This window comes from Leucopleurus acutus (assembly GCF_964270905.1).
Source record: "Leucopleurus acutus genome assembly, chromosome: 6".
NCBI lineage: Eukaryota > Metazoa > Chordata > Mammalia > Artiodactyla > Delphinidae > Leucopleurus > Leucopleurus acutus.
Window position 1 is genome coordinate 80,656,286 of NC_139149.1, and position 14,990 is coordinate 80,671,275.

A 14,990-nucleotide genomic window follows, 5' to 3' on the forward strand; every position below is an offset into this window, starting at 1 on the left:
AATAAATCTTAAAAAAAGAATTAAAAACAATAATTTAACCATATCTGATAAGTTATTCCTCTATTAAAATTACATATATTAATTACTATATACAATAAAATTATATGTAAAAGTTACATATAATTAAAGTTTACATATTATTATAGTAGTAGTATGTTTATGGGGGTAAAGTTCAAACTTTTTTAATGATAAGGGTGTGCAATCAAAAAAGTTTGGAGATCACTGTCCAAAACAATCATATTTCCTTTTACAGTATTGTGTGGATCTGTAATTTATACATGTAACTAAACCTTTTATTTATTCTACTTAAAAATTAGCTAGAACAAAGATTTTTTAAGTGCAGTGACTGTTACACATTCCTAGTTTAAAATACAACTATATTGCACACTTTGGTTTTCTAAAAAGAGTAAACCAAGTTCCTTTCTTAACTAAATTCCTTTTTTCTCCAGTAGGTCAAACGTTTTATAGAAAGGTTTTCTTCCTCTCTCCTCCATCCCAATCTTGTATCATTTTCTTAAGGGCAACCAACCATCTCTGTAACCACATAAAATACTGTTCTTTCCTGTAAGCCAGGGAACAAAAAGAGTGTGGATCATGCAGTTTCCTCTTCAAACACCTTCTAACTAAATATCTGCAATTCCAGAGTAAAAAGGCCTTTACTGTTTCAGTCAAATCTTACACTCCAGTCCCTAGATCATTCTAGCTGTTTTTCTCAACCTTCTATAATTCTTTCTTGATCAGAATGGCACAAATACTAAGGGTAAAAAGCATAATGATTGAATCTTTTTTAGCATGTGAACATACCTTATAGAACTATTTGATACTGAAGGATAGGCTGATTTACACACATGGATATTCAAATGAGCACACAACTGCCAAACCTGAAGATCTCCATTTACACAGTACACTACGATTTAAGCAAATCTAGGAAGTCTGATGAAACTCAATTCTTTCTCCAAACATATTCAAGAGAAAAGCAAATCACCAGAAGTATTTTTAGAATTTCAGTTTTAATATTTTATGTAATGTTGTTTGAGTTGATCATTACTCTTGACCTATACCCAGTATGAACTTACATCTGTTAAGTACAGTAAAATGTTTCCATTCACTTGATAAGGTAAACTAGTCTACTATTCCTTAATTTCAGGCCATATCCAAGTTCTAACTGTTGGAAAGAAAACAATCTCTAAACTAATTATAATCTCACACACACACACACACACACACACACACACACACACACACACACACACACACACTAACCCAGGGATGGGAGACTGTTTTCATCTCTAAGGGTTGTTTAAAATTCAGTCCAAGAATTGAGGGGCTTTTCTTTCCCTGAAATATTTTATATTTATCAGCTCTTTCAATTAAAACTATGGAATAATATTATTTAAGCACAGCAATTATGAAAAAGACTTTAGTTCCCTAATTTTGCATGGTAGGCATACTTCTAAAATGGCCCCCAAGAGTCTCACTCTCTAGTGTATACACCTTGTATCATCCATGCCTCTTGAGTGTGAGCGGACAATGTGTATATGGGAATATGATGTTACCTTATATGGCAAAAAGGATTCTGCAGGTATAATTAAGGTTGACCTTGAGTTAATCAAAAGAGAAACTATCTAAAGTGGATCTGAGCTAACAAGAGACCTCTAAATCTGGGTCTAAAGGTCAGAGACAAAGGAAGTTGAAGAGGTTCAAAATGTGAGAGGAATTCTCCTGCTGGTCTTGAAGGAGTAAACCAAACTTTAGTGGAGGGCTACACAGCAGGGAAAGACACAGGGAGCTAAGAAGTTGACAGCCAGCAAGAAAACAGGAACCTCCACCTGTAACAACCTGAATGAGTCTCAGATGGGCCTGCAGTCCTGTCACCTTGATTCCAGAAGTGTGATTCTGAGCAGAGAACCCAGCTGGTCTGTGCCCAGACTTCTGACCTACAGAACTGTGAGTAAATAAATAGGTGTTATTTTAAGCTGTTAAATTTGTAATCTATCTATCTACCTACCTACCTACCTATCTATCTATCTTACAGAAAGAAAGTGAAGATGAAGTGGGAATTGATTAAAGAAAAACTAGTGGGAAAGGCCTATGAGGCTTTCATGCTGTACACTCTAGTGGCCTCCACGTTGGGTGGTTTCAAGATAATCCTCTAAGTATCCAAGGAAAATATCAATATTAAAGCTTCTAGTTGTATATTTCTCATCTTTAAACATTTACCCTTTGGGGTATATTTAATAATATACACAATGTTAACACATGCAGATAATTTATAAATGTTCATATATTTAGAGATGCTGGTTAAAATAATTTAGAAAACACTGTTCTAATCAATGTGTAAGAAGACACTAACCCCTCAAAAGATGTCCTACCCCATTTGACTCCTGTCATCCATTCTATAATAAAGTTTAGATCTATACTAAATTCTCAAATTATGTAGTGTCACTTTAGTATCTTGTAATCCTAAAGACAGCCTTTCTAGTTGCTTCTAGGAGTTCTAACAAGTTAAATTTTATTGACTAAAGCAATGTTTGAGGCAGTTGTTAAAACAGAATCCCAGGTCTCCTCCCCACAGATCAAATTTAGTACTTCTAAGATGACCAGGGAATCTGTTTTCAAAAAATGTCTAAATTATTCTCGCGTAATTTGGGAAATGGGGCACCCAAGAATATATATTAAGTTAGCATAAGAAGAGTGGAAAGCATGGTCTCTGGGAGAAACATGACTGTGCAATTCTTTAAAATAGAACGTGAACCATAAAATGTCCATACAAATGCATATGGGAAGCTACAAGATATCAAGTTGGGAAATACTAGAAATTATCTTGCTTCCAATATTTACCTGTGATGTATCTTGTTTATCATGTCCCACGCTTAGGCGTTCAAACTTCTGAAATGCTAGACATGCTATAAAGAAATCATTTTAAGAGTTTTTCCTGAGATGGTATTGTGGAGTATGTGAACTGGTAAGCAATTCTGCACCACGTGTTCTTGTTCACCAAATTTATTGTTGAACATTCCGAACACCAGATTATGACAGATAAAAAAGAAAGCACCAAAAATTGCTACACATTAATACCTGAGTGGAGACTAAAGGCAAATATTCATCTATTAAACCCTACACCATAATGTTGAAACACAGATAAAAACATTCATAACACTCTACAGAGTACAATAAATAGCACGTTTTTGTGCATTACAACCAGTTAAATGTAATAAAGTTAATTATACCATAAAAAAATACACACAAAATTACACATAAATGTATTTAGTATACCATACATTGTACAAAGTACTGGAGAAGATCATGCATGTTTAAAAAGAAAAATCTGCAAGGTGACAATCATTTTTCAGTATATACTATAGGACAAATTGTTTTTACTGTTAAGTATAATTACTATGCACTGCATTTTCTGGATGAGAGTAAAATTATTGATTTGCAAATAAATGATTACTGAGTCTGTCTCAGTAAAACACATAGTTTGTCCTCTATAAACTTTTAACTATAATATAGAAACTGATGCGAGTTGACAGCCATGTATTTTATTGTATTACATACACTTCCCCAAACTATTTCCATCTCAATTTGACCATGCTTTAAGGAAAGACATGTTTTCTTTTTACATGCTTTTAGAGAAACCTATATTTTTGTCTTTGATGGGAGGCAGTGGAGGTGAAATGAGAAGAAAGAAAAGTGTGGAGTTTATGTTCAAAATTGAAATTGAAAAATATACAAAAAACTTCTGAGATGCCACACAGAGATGTGGGCATCTTTTGGCCGAGACCATGAATGTCCTATGAATGGAATAATTTGTTTAGATAGAAATTGTATGTTATTTTAAATAAGCACAGTAAAAATGTCAGTCTTTACATTAAAAGAAAACCCCACAAAAATCTGAAGCCAGTTGTCTCTTGATACCTTAAAAATAATTAGGAAGGAAAAAGTAAAAGAGAAAATGTTTAAAAATATACATGAATGTGAGTTTATATTTAACTACTGAGAAATTGTTATTGACTAAATTAACTTTATTTGATATACAAATACAAGCCTCAATAATCTGAGGAACAATAAGTACAGGTTTTAGGGAAGAATTCATGTTTTTGATAGAGTATTCACTAAAAAGACAAAAAATTACATTTGAAGATTAATTTTTCCATGTGTAATAAGTTCAGAAGTGCCAGCACCTTCTCCTAAAATAAATTTATTTTCAGAAACTTTAACCAAACTTGATTTTCTACACCTATGAAGTGTAAATCAATTTTAATCTGAAATGGGAACTGTGGAAATTAAAGGAGGTCTCTAGAGCAATAGTTCAGCAGATACTAAGGGAAATACTGATCAACTTTTATTTAAAATTTTTACTTCACCAACCTCAAAGAAAAGAATTTGGGGCCCATTTGAGAAGACCACACATAATAAATATATAGTTATAAAATTGCAGAGCATTCCTTCATCATTTTAAGGCACAGTCTGTTTTATCCCAAACAACTATAAGTTCAAGGTCACAGTGAAAATATGCATTCAATTTTGGTCTGGTTTCTCATGGGTATGTTGCTACATTTATAGTTAGTCATAAGTTTAAGAAATGGTAATACAATCACTTCAAAATAATATATCTAAGTCATTTTTACAGTTTTAAAAATGTAAATACACAACACAATTTCCTAATTTATATACACTAAAAATTGGATTTTTCCGCTTCCATAGTGGAGGCAGAGAAGATTATTTCTACCAATATTCCAACAAATACATTATCTGCTTATGTAGAAAGCATAGTTATGTTAAATACAGGCATCTCCTACTTAGGATAAAATTATTCAACAAAAAGGACAAACTCATTCCAAAAATAATGCTCACTGAATTTTAAGGTCTTGTATATCATCTTTTTATTAATAGCATCCATGTCCCTACCAGATAGTTGGATAAACTGTAACTAAATCAAGGCCAAACATTTTAATGTTTGGCTTTCTCTTCTGTCTCTTTACTTCCAAGGCTACTTATGCAAACTACATCAACATGACTGGGCAGAGAAACAGTTAAGTGACATTAAATTATGAGAAAAACCGTAATATGAGGGACTGAAATTCCCTCTGAAAATTTCTGTAGGAGAGAAATTAAAGAATGTCAACCATATAAACACAACAGTTTCTGAATCTACCATATTTCTGCTTTCTCTCATGAGTACACTACCACATCAATGTTAACATTTTAGCATTAACATCTTGTTCTTATATTTTCCTTTAAGATGCATTTTACAATATTTATTTCATTGTCTTATGTTTAGTTCTGGTGGATAATTCTCGCCTATGAAACATGTGACTGTATAGAGGGACTGTATAGAGGGACTGAATGGAAACACATAGAAAACAATAGAAATTCCACAATAAACTTTCTATTACATAAATGGGAGACACCTGTACTAAAAATGATCTGGGCAACGGAATTTAAAGTTTTACAGAATGAATCTGAAGCAAGATTACCTAAATGATTTCTTCAACTAATTACTGAAAGATCATTATTGGGTAAACTAACTTTCACTCAATAAAACCAGAAAACACTATTCCAGAAATCAGAAAAAATATAATACACTATGCTCTAAGCTTTACATATTTTGAAAGAAAAATTAGGATATGGAATATAAGTTTTGATGATGTGTATTTAATATAAGTCCTAGAAGAAAAATACTGAAAAGATTATTTTTGCTTTAATCCCAATATCGTAAGAAAAGTTCATTGGCACAAATATCTGGAGGTATTTTACAGTTTCATTTAGCTTTGGTGGCAAAGTGTGTTTTTGCTAACCATATGAAAACAGTTCTATTTTCCAATGTAGAGTTTTATGCTAAAAAAAATTCAAATGCATCTTTTTTCTCCTAAAAAAGGGATGTAAAAAGTCCAATATGAAACAAAACAAGTGCAACATGAAATACAAAATATGCCTAACACTTAGGCTTTTGATCAGTTAATAGTTCTATGCTTTGTCTATAAATTTTTACTAGTAACATTTCTACTATATAAATACTAAAAACCAAGATAATACTGAAAAAAATAGCATATGAACCTTACAAAAATGGTTAGGTTTAGATTTCCTAAACTAAGATTAATGTTCCAATATGCAAACAAATTTACACTAACTAATAAAACTACATCAATAGATACAGTTTTTCATAAGTGTTCAAAGTTACAATGTACAGAATGAGTACAGAATAAATCTGACTCACATATATCAAGTCCTACACAGAGTCATCAGAAATTAACTGGTTACTTGGTATTTTAAAACATAGTCATTTTTGGCAATGTAATATGCCAAACACTTTTAGAAAGTACTGTATTTGATTTAAAATTTTTCAACTACAGACAATGAAATCAAGATGTAGCTCAGAATATCACCTAACTTTTGAAAGCAACATTACCAATTCAGGGGTACTGTTACATTTCTACTGTAAATTAAATAACAGTTTATTCTCACTATTTGCAAATTTTATTCCATTCTTAAGACTAAGTTATTAATTATAAAATTCAGTCGTCTGTATTCATAATATAATTTATTTATCAAAAATGTGAATTCTTGAGCATTTAAGAGTATACATACTCGGATTTGGATTACGGGTCTGACTTTTCTTACCTATTATCCTTATTAAAAGTAAAGAATGGGGCTTCCCTGGTGGCACAGTGGTTGAGAGTCCGCCTGCCGATGCAGGGGACATGGGTTCGTGCCCCGGTCCGGGAAGATCCTACATGCCATGGAGCAGCTGGGCCCGTGAGCCATGGCCGCTGAGCCTGCACGTCCGGAGCCTGTGCTCCACAACGGGAGAGGCCACAACAGTGAGAGCCCCGTGTACCGCAAAAAAAAAAAAAAAAGTAAAAAATGTGAGTAGCCTCATAAACTTTCTATTTCCTCAGGCTGTTAAAATATATTGTGAAATAATGCATGATTAATAATGTGTAAGTAAAAGTTCATTATAGAACTTGAAATGTTCTTTGTTCAAAAAGACTGAAATAAAATTTCAGCTCCCAATCATCTTACTATTTTGTAATAGTATTTTCTACATTTACCTTATGTGGCAAGAAGTTTTCTGTCTGAGTCTAATTTCATAATACAAAGATACTTTTATTGCTTCCTTTTTCCTGGGGAGTGCTATACTCTCCAAATTGACCCCCCCCCCCAAAAAAAAGCTACACAAGGTAACTTGTTTCCTGTAATTTCACAAATCTAAAACACAGAGAAGGGCTTCCCTGGTGGCACAGTGGTTAAGAATCCGCCTGCCAATGCAGGGGACAGAGGTTCGATCCCTAGTCCGGGAAGATCCCACATGCCGCAGAGCAACTAAGCCCGTGTGCCACAACTACTGAGCCTGCGCTCTAGAGCCTGTGAGCCACAACTACTGAAGCCTGTGTGCCTAGAGCCCATGAGCCACAAGTACTGAAGCCTATGTGCCTAGAGCCCGTGCTCTGCAACAAGAGAAGTCACTGCAATGAGAAGCCCATGCACCGCAACAGAGAGTAGCCCCCACTCGCTGCAACTACAGAAAGCCCGCACATGGCAACAAAGACCCAACGCAACCAAAAATAAATAAATAAAACAAATTTATAAAAATAAAACACAGAGAAAAAAGTGATGATGAAGAAGAATCAACAAATGCCTTAGTTGTAGAAGGTCTCAACACATTAAAAAAAATTTTCCCAACTGATTTTCATAACAAGTTCCTAAAAAATTGCAAATGCAGCACTGTAAGGTTTTGCACTAAACCTCATAATAAAGCAAGATACTACACTAATTTAGACCTAACGCTTAAGATGAAAATACAGGCTAATTGAATTGTCTGGGGATTTGGGAATCAACAGCCCTAGTTTATCTCATCATCTTTGTGCTTACCCTATTTCCCCAGAGCTCTCAAGAATAAACTGAAAATTGAGTTTTACCTTTTACTGAGTTTTATTTCCCTTGACCACCTTCTGTAAGAGATGCTAATAAGCAGTGAGGTAAAAAGAATACACTATGCTATAAGTGAAAAGTCTGAAGAGTTTAGAAAAGAATGGGAACTAGATAATGAACAAATCAGACAATCTGCCTCATGTAAGTATGTGTGTGTGGCGGAAATATGTATCATCTGCTTGAGTGACAGGATAATCAACAACGAACATTTACTAGGCCTACTATAGTTCTTTATTTCTTTTCCTTACTGTATAATCATGCAGATATTATAGTGTAGTTCAAACAAGAAAACGTATTCCATTATATACATCTGAATTTATCTGAGCAAAATATGAAAAAAAAATTAAAGATTAATTAACACATGATCAATATATATATTGAAGAGACTCAAAATCAGTGTTAACCAGGCACAAATGTTGTGTTTTCTTAGGACTACTGTTTTAAATACTTTCATTCTGGTGACAACCAAGAAAAGAGCTAGCAGAACCTGTGTAATTTCCAACATGAAAAAGATAAAGAAAAGAGAGCATTAATGATTTCTATCATATTATCTGTTCCAAATTATAATAGTAGTAACTCCAGAGGACTCTTTAGAGACACTGAAAGTACTCACTGTTTGTCCTGTCCAGTCTATATTTGGTCTAGGTGTCAACAATAGGATCCAGGAGTAATTTTTATAAGTTCAAAACATATTCAAAACTCAAAACAAAAATCTAAATAAAAATGTCATAACAATAGAGCTCAGAAGTTTGCTAAATTAGACAATCCCTAACTGCCAATGAACAATTTCATTTTCGGTAACATTTCTGATAAACCTGTGCTGTTTTGCCAGCTAATAATATAGATTGTAGGCATGGTTGAAATAATGTGAATTTAAAGACAAAGGACTTTCCTCTTCTCAAGTGATAGAAACATCAGTTTTGTTCATCTTCAGACAGAGCCTACTTTCTCATCTCTGGTAGTTATTTGGTTTTAAAGTGCATTAGGACTTGAAGACTCTGTCAAAATGTGTGTATGTGTATACATACACTTATAATATTAAATATATGTAAAAAAACCCCAAACTACTGCTGTTTATAACATGTTTAATGAGAATCCTTTTTGTAGTCCTAAAATAAAATATTTTGTTGGAACAAATAAGACTTTAGGACTTGATGATAATGACACTCACATGAAATTATTTTCATGGAAACTAATGTGCCTAGTCTGCTGCTTTAAAAAGCTAATGTACTACTCACAAATGAGAAATTTAAGCTTGTTACGTTTTATTCATGAGCAGGAATGACTAAACAAGGAGACTTTAGATCATCTAAACACACTGATTATGGCTGTCAATAGAAGATTCAAATTAATGAATTTTCTTAAGTTCTGTATATGGACCTAAGTTCAAATTCAGAAATAGTTAAATGACATATTTAACCTGTAACTTGAAATACAACTACATATGGGTGAAAACTTGAAATACAACACCATATGTACAAAAGTTGTTATGAGTATATGTATAAGCTAAACCTAGGCAGATGTGTCCTTGTTTAAATACATATGTGGTATGCCATGGGAAAGTGCATATATAACCTGGTAAGTTCTCTTTCCTTCCAGGTTTGAACACACAAGTATTCTGTATTTTATCCCTTTTGCTGCTTCTATCAAACAAACAAGAGCCTGGTATGCCTGCCATGTCTACTATGAGGTTATCACTTACCTTTAATGATCTCAGTAAGTGAAAATATGAATACTGAACATGAAGCTGGGAAAGACAACAATGGAATCAAACAAACTTAAAATTCTCACAGATGATAGCAAAACCATCTTCAACTGATGATGAAACAGCAAGAACCCGAAGAACAAATGAGAAAAGAAGTGAGGTAACCCTCTACAGGCAGTAAAGTGGGAGTAACCTTCTAATAGGCAGTAACAGCTGAGAGGCTGTAATGGAATCCAGATGCAATGGCACGTAAAATGAACCTGGTACTCTAGGACATCCCTGGGCACTAACAAGGACACAAGTTCACAGATACAACTGTGGAGCTACTGGGACGTAAGGACTACACTTGCAAGGTTTTGGGTATTTACAGCATACACATCTAAAGGAAGGGCTCTATCACTCAGGTATATCCCAGCCTTCAGTGAATCCTATCTTAAGGCGAAGATACCTAGCTCCATTACCTACTTCCAAAAAGTGAGCTGAAATCTGAAATGAAATATAAATATTACTCTCTATCTGTCAAATAGTAATCACCTTGGTAAATTAAGATTCCACTATTAAACCTAGTGGCTAAACAACTTATTCAGGTATTCATTGTTTATACTATTAATGGGGTAACAGTTTTCCACTGTTATTCCATTAATAGTATAATTTTATACATTAATGTGGTACTGCACTTCATCATGCTGATTTTCTTTCCATAGTAGATAAAAACTGTGCAAATGTAGAGCTTCTTCTGAGCACTGGAATTTAGTTATTTTAACAATCCACCATGACCCGAGGCACTTTTGACAACCACGGGGTCAGTGAATTGAATAAAATGGTACAGACTGAATGACTGAACTGCTCCAATGCCTATAAGTAAATATCTATGAAAATTTTCTTCAAATTTAGCAATACATCTCTTCAGTAGTCTCCTGATATTCACTAAGAATACAAAATAAGATTCTTATTTGAAAAGAACCAAGAAAATTTCATTGAGTTTTGAATTTGAATTACGTTTCCATTCGTCAATCCTGCTGGTTACCAAGAAAACATGTCTCCTTAGAATTTAAAGTTGTATTTTCATAGGTGTAAGAAAACAAAAGATATATTTTGTTCACTATGGCTGCCCATAACTGACTAAAGACTGTGGCTATTTCATTTCTGAGAAAGCAAACAGTTTAAATTTCATTAATCTTTTAAGACTTATTTTTCAACATGTATACTGTAGCAAATACAAAGTAACCCACTGTTCAGAAGAAAGTTTCATGAAATGAGAATACGTGAGGTGAGGATACAAACAGAGCTACATTTACTGAGTGTTTAGGAGAAGATCTTGGTATGGCCAATCAAGCAGTCTAGCTGATATGCAGAGTCCTCAAAGACAGAGGCTACCATATCCTTTTACTGATTTTTCATAATGACTAGTACACAGATGTCATACCACAAAACAAAACCATGCTTCAACTACTTTCCTCAAGCATTACAAAACTAATTTCCTATTTTCAACATTGTAAAAATAGACTTGTCTTCTCCAAAGGATCTTGCTGCCCACACTGATGGATCTGTGTGTTCCCTCTTATTACTGGACCTAAAGGCATAACTGATCTTTATCATTCCTTAAATCCAATCTTACATAAAGTTGCATAATGCATGGAGTAAAAGAGGAATGAAGACAAAGCATGGAACCCTGTATAAGTGTGCTGACCCAAAAGCAATCACACCAACAGCCAGAGGAAGTGGAAACTGTGAAGTAGTCTTCAACAATTTACTGTAAAGAGACAGAAATACACATTATAATGTAACATATATTGTGAACAAAAACTGAACATGTCAATCTTTTATACAGTTTTGAGAAAGTGTTCTAAGTGATTTTAGATAAAGTAATTTTTCGTATAATGAATTTAACTGTCTAAAATTTTTTAAAAGATCAATACAAGTCAATTTTGGCTAGAAAAGAGAAAAATATTCTAATAAGTAAATAACCAGTTTGGTTTATTCTTTTAAATTTTAACCACAGAAAAATACTAGTTGGACTTTTATTCAGCAATGCTACCTCTAGAGATTTATCCTAATAAAAAAATCAATGTTTACTAAGATATAGCTACAGAAATATTTATTTTCACCCTATTTAATATCAGCAAAAAACTTCACCCAAATAAAAAAGGAAACATCTTTAATTCCTAATAGGAGCATGTAGGATAAGACACTATTTTTAAAAGAAAAATACTATCAGGAAAGGCTATCACCTTTTTACTCTGAAAACAGAGAAACTGAGGGGTTAAGAAACTTACCTAAGGACACAGAGCCTTAGATTGAAACCCCAGATCTGCCTGACTTTAGAATATCTGCAACTATCTGCCAGAATTAACTGAAAAGGCTCCCAGAGCAAACAAGCAGTCAATGAAAAGTAAAGTTTTATTATGGAAAATTTTAAACATATACATAAGTAGATTAACAGTATAATGAACCTCATGGACCCATCAACCAGCTTCAAAAATTATCAAGTCATGGCCAATCTTACTTTACCTATATTACTGTCCACTTCCACTCCTCCTGTATTTTTTGGAAGCAAACCTTAGATATCATATCTTTCAAGGGTTAACTTTTTAAAGAAAAAAAATGATTATATCCTAACAAATAAAATGCATAATTAAGGACACAAATATAATACATTTGCATATAAACTGTATTTGCACATAAACCATAATTACTATTATAGCTTTACCTTCAGGAATAGTCCAAGTAATTAGGAACGAAAGACATGTTTCAGACATGAAAGTATGATAAAGACCAGGAACAGATGTGAGAAAAAAAAGATTAAAATACTATACCTTGATTTTATTGAAGCAGTGTAAGTATTTCCAAGAACTGCCATAGTTGGAATAAGGATAAATGCCAAAGGTTTACACGGATCAGGATTAAGTTTAAAGTAATACCTATGTCAAAAAGAAAAAAATAAAACATAAATCAACAAAGCATTGCCAATCATTTTAAATTCTCAGAATCAATCAATTAAATACACTTCAAAACGTTCCTATAGTGATATGGATATAAGAGAGCTCTAAACAGCTCAAGAAATCATTGATAAATAAATTTTGCTCTACATCTTTTTTTACTGCTGTGGCCTCTCCCGTTGCGGAGCACAGGCTCCGGACGCGCAGGCCCAGCGTCCATGGCTCACGGGTCCAGCCGCTCCGCGGCATGTGGGATCCTCCCGGGCTGGGGCACGAACCCGCGTCCCCTGCATTGGCAGGCGCACTCCCAACCACTGCACCACCAGGGAAGCCCTCTACATCATCTTTATACTCAAGGTTTTATATGGAGAATTATGTTCAGAAACTACTAAAGGAAATGAAAATATCCCATCTGGAAGCACTTCCTTTTTACAATAAGTATATGCCTCAAAGGTCATATATAAATAATATTTTATAAAACGAATTATTTAAAACATATTTAAACTGCTCTATTTAAAAAAGATGAAAAACATGAAGGTTTATATAAAGTAACTGTCTACAGCCTTCTAGAATCATAAATTTGTGCTCCTCAAGTAATTTTCTCCCCAAATCTGTGGACAAAAATTTGCACCTTGATTAAAATAAGGGACAAAGGAAGGATATTAATATCTGGTGACCTGTGATTTAATTTACTGAACTTATTTTGATTCAGCCAACTTAAAAAAAAAAAAACTTCCAGTATTTAGATAATCTGAAAGTTTTACATCATTTCTAAAAACTATATTAAGCAGGGATTAACTATTAACTGGATAACGTGGTTTTTTCAAAGACAATTTACCAATAATTAAATATTCTAGAAATAACCTTAGAGAGCATTTTTAGGCTCTCATTTAACCTAGGACACTTATCAGGTAACAAAGCAAATGACAGTTTTCTAGTAAAACAGCTGATCATTTATTTTAGTTCAACGTATAGGACACATCAGAAAAGTACACACTTCCTTCGTTATTTCTATTATTTTAAATGTAATCATTTTTCTTCCCCTCAAATCCAAGAAAATATAAAATTGATCGTGAATTGAAAAATATATAAAGCACTAGCATTATGAATACTATAAGTCAGCAAAATAAAGCACATTTTCACATATTTCTAGACTCAAGGAAGGTTAAAGAAAATACAATCCCTCCCCTTTTGGGCAGATTTTGGGAAAGTTTATCTTCTCACGGAAAAGAAGAAAATGTGAATATGTTGAAAATAAATTTCAGGTGATACCTTCTTGTTCTTGAGAAAGTTTTATGAAGCATTAGGAATCCTACAAGTCTCTACTTACAGATATTTATAGTTTGAACCACATAAATTATAATTATATAAATAAAACACACCTAAGATTCTTCAGCCAATAAATTAAAGATGGCATGCTGAGTAATACAATCCATGTTAATAAGTTAATCACGGTACTGTGCATGCGAAGACTGTCTTCAGCATCACTGGCAGATAAACGGAGGTGGTATACTGTAGAGTCTTTATGGTGATTGGATTTTTTTTCACTTCTTCTAGAGTGTTTGGGGTTCTACAAAGCAATAAAGTTAAAATATCAAGATATTAAGTAAAATTTAAGTTTATTATTTTATTTAGAATCATACTCAATTATCTAACAGCTAAATAAATACATCTTTCCATTACCAAATTGATATAAAATACTGAATTATCTTGTTTGAAAGTATTTTAAAGCAGTCATCAGTTATAAAATTTTTATTCCTTTGACTTGTTATTTCCACTGCTAAGAATATATCCCCTTAAGTAATTACTTGAAATAAAATTTAAAAGATAATTGTGATAAAAACAACTTAAGGACTGACAAAGATCAAATTAAATGACAATCTAAGTCTTATTTTAATACTCATTGGGCTCGCTTTTCTTAAAGTTATTTAAATTCATAAAACCTTTTAAATACTGTAAAGTTCTAACCTTTTTTTACAGAAATAAACTTTTATATTTTTCCATGTTCTTTCATACTAAAGTGATATAGCGTTTTGAAAATAAAACTTACCACAGTCTGGCTATTTTTAAAAGTTGTTAAGCTGGCTTGCAGATGAACAATCTATGAAAAAGAAAAGACTTTAATTTTACTTTTATTTTGAAACAAAAAACATAACCATTTTTACTGAAATTGAGAAGCACTGTAATTTTAAAAACCTAAATAAAAATTCATTTAAACACATTCTTTTAGAAAAGATAAATAATAACTACATGTGCTTGCTATCATGGATTAAAAGACAAACAAAATAATACAAAATTCCAGAGTATGTTGGGGTCAGGATATAATGCTATATCTTCCACACCGTGTGAGCCTATGCTTGAATGGTGCCTTGCTATCGCAACTTAAAGTGTCATGTGAGTCAAAAATTTGA

The 14,990-nt window shown here is 32.9% G+C and overlaps 1 protein-coding gene across 1 annotated transcript in view; it reads right to left on the minus strand.

The window, feature by feature from the left end:
- Positions 1–6,757: 6,757 nt before the first annotated feature.
- PGAP1 (post-GPI attachment to proteins inositol deacylase 1) overlaps positions 6,758–14,990 on the minus strand; it is a 70,874-nt gene continuing 62,641 nt past the window's right edge. Inside the window, exons 24-27 of the mRNA XM_082841911.1 lie at positions 14,630–14,680; positions 13,962–14,149; positions 12,457–12,561; positions 6,758–11,393 (exon numbers count right to left, since the gene is read on the minus strand). Of these exons, the coding sequence (XP_082698037.1) occupies positions 11,255–11,393; positions 12,457–12,561; positions 13,962–14,149; positions 14,630–14,680 (483 nt within the window). The 3' untranslated portion in view covers positions 6,758–11,254. The remainder of the gene's footprint in view (positions 11,394–12,456; positions 12,562–13,961; positions 14,150–14,629; positions 14,681–14,990) is intronic.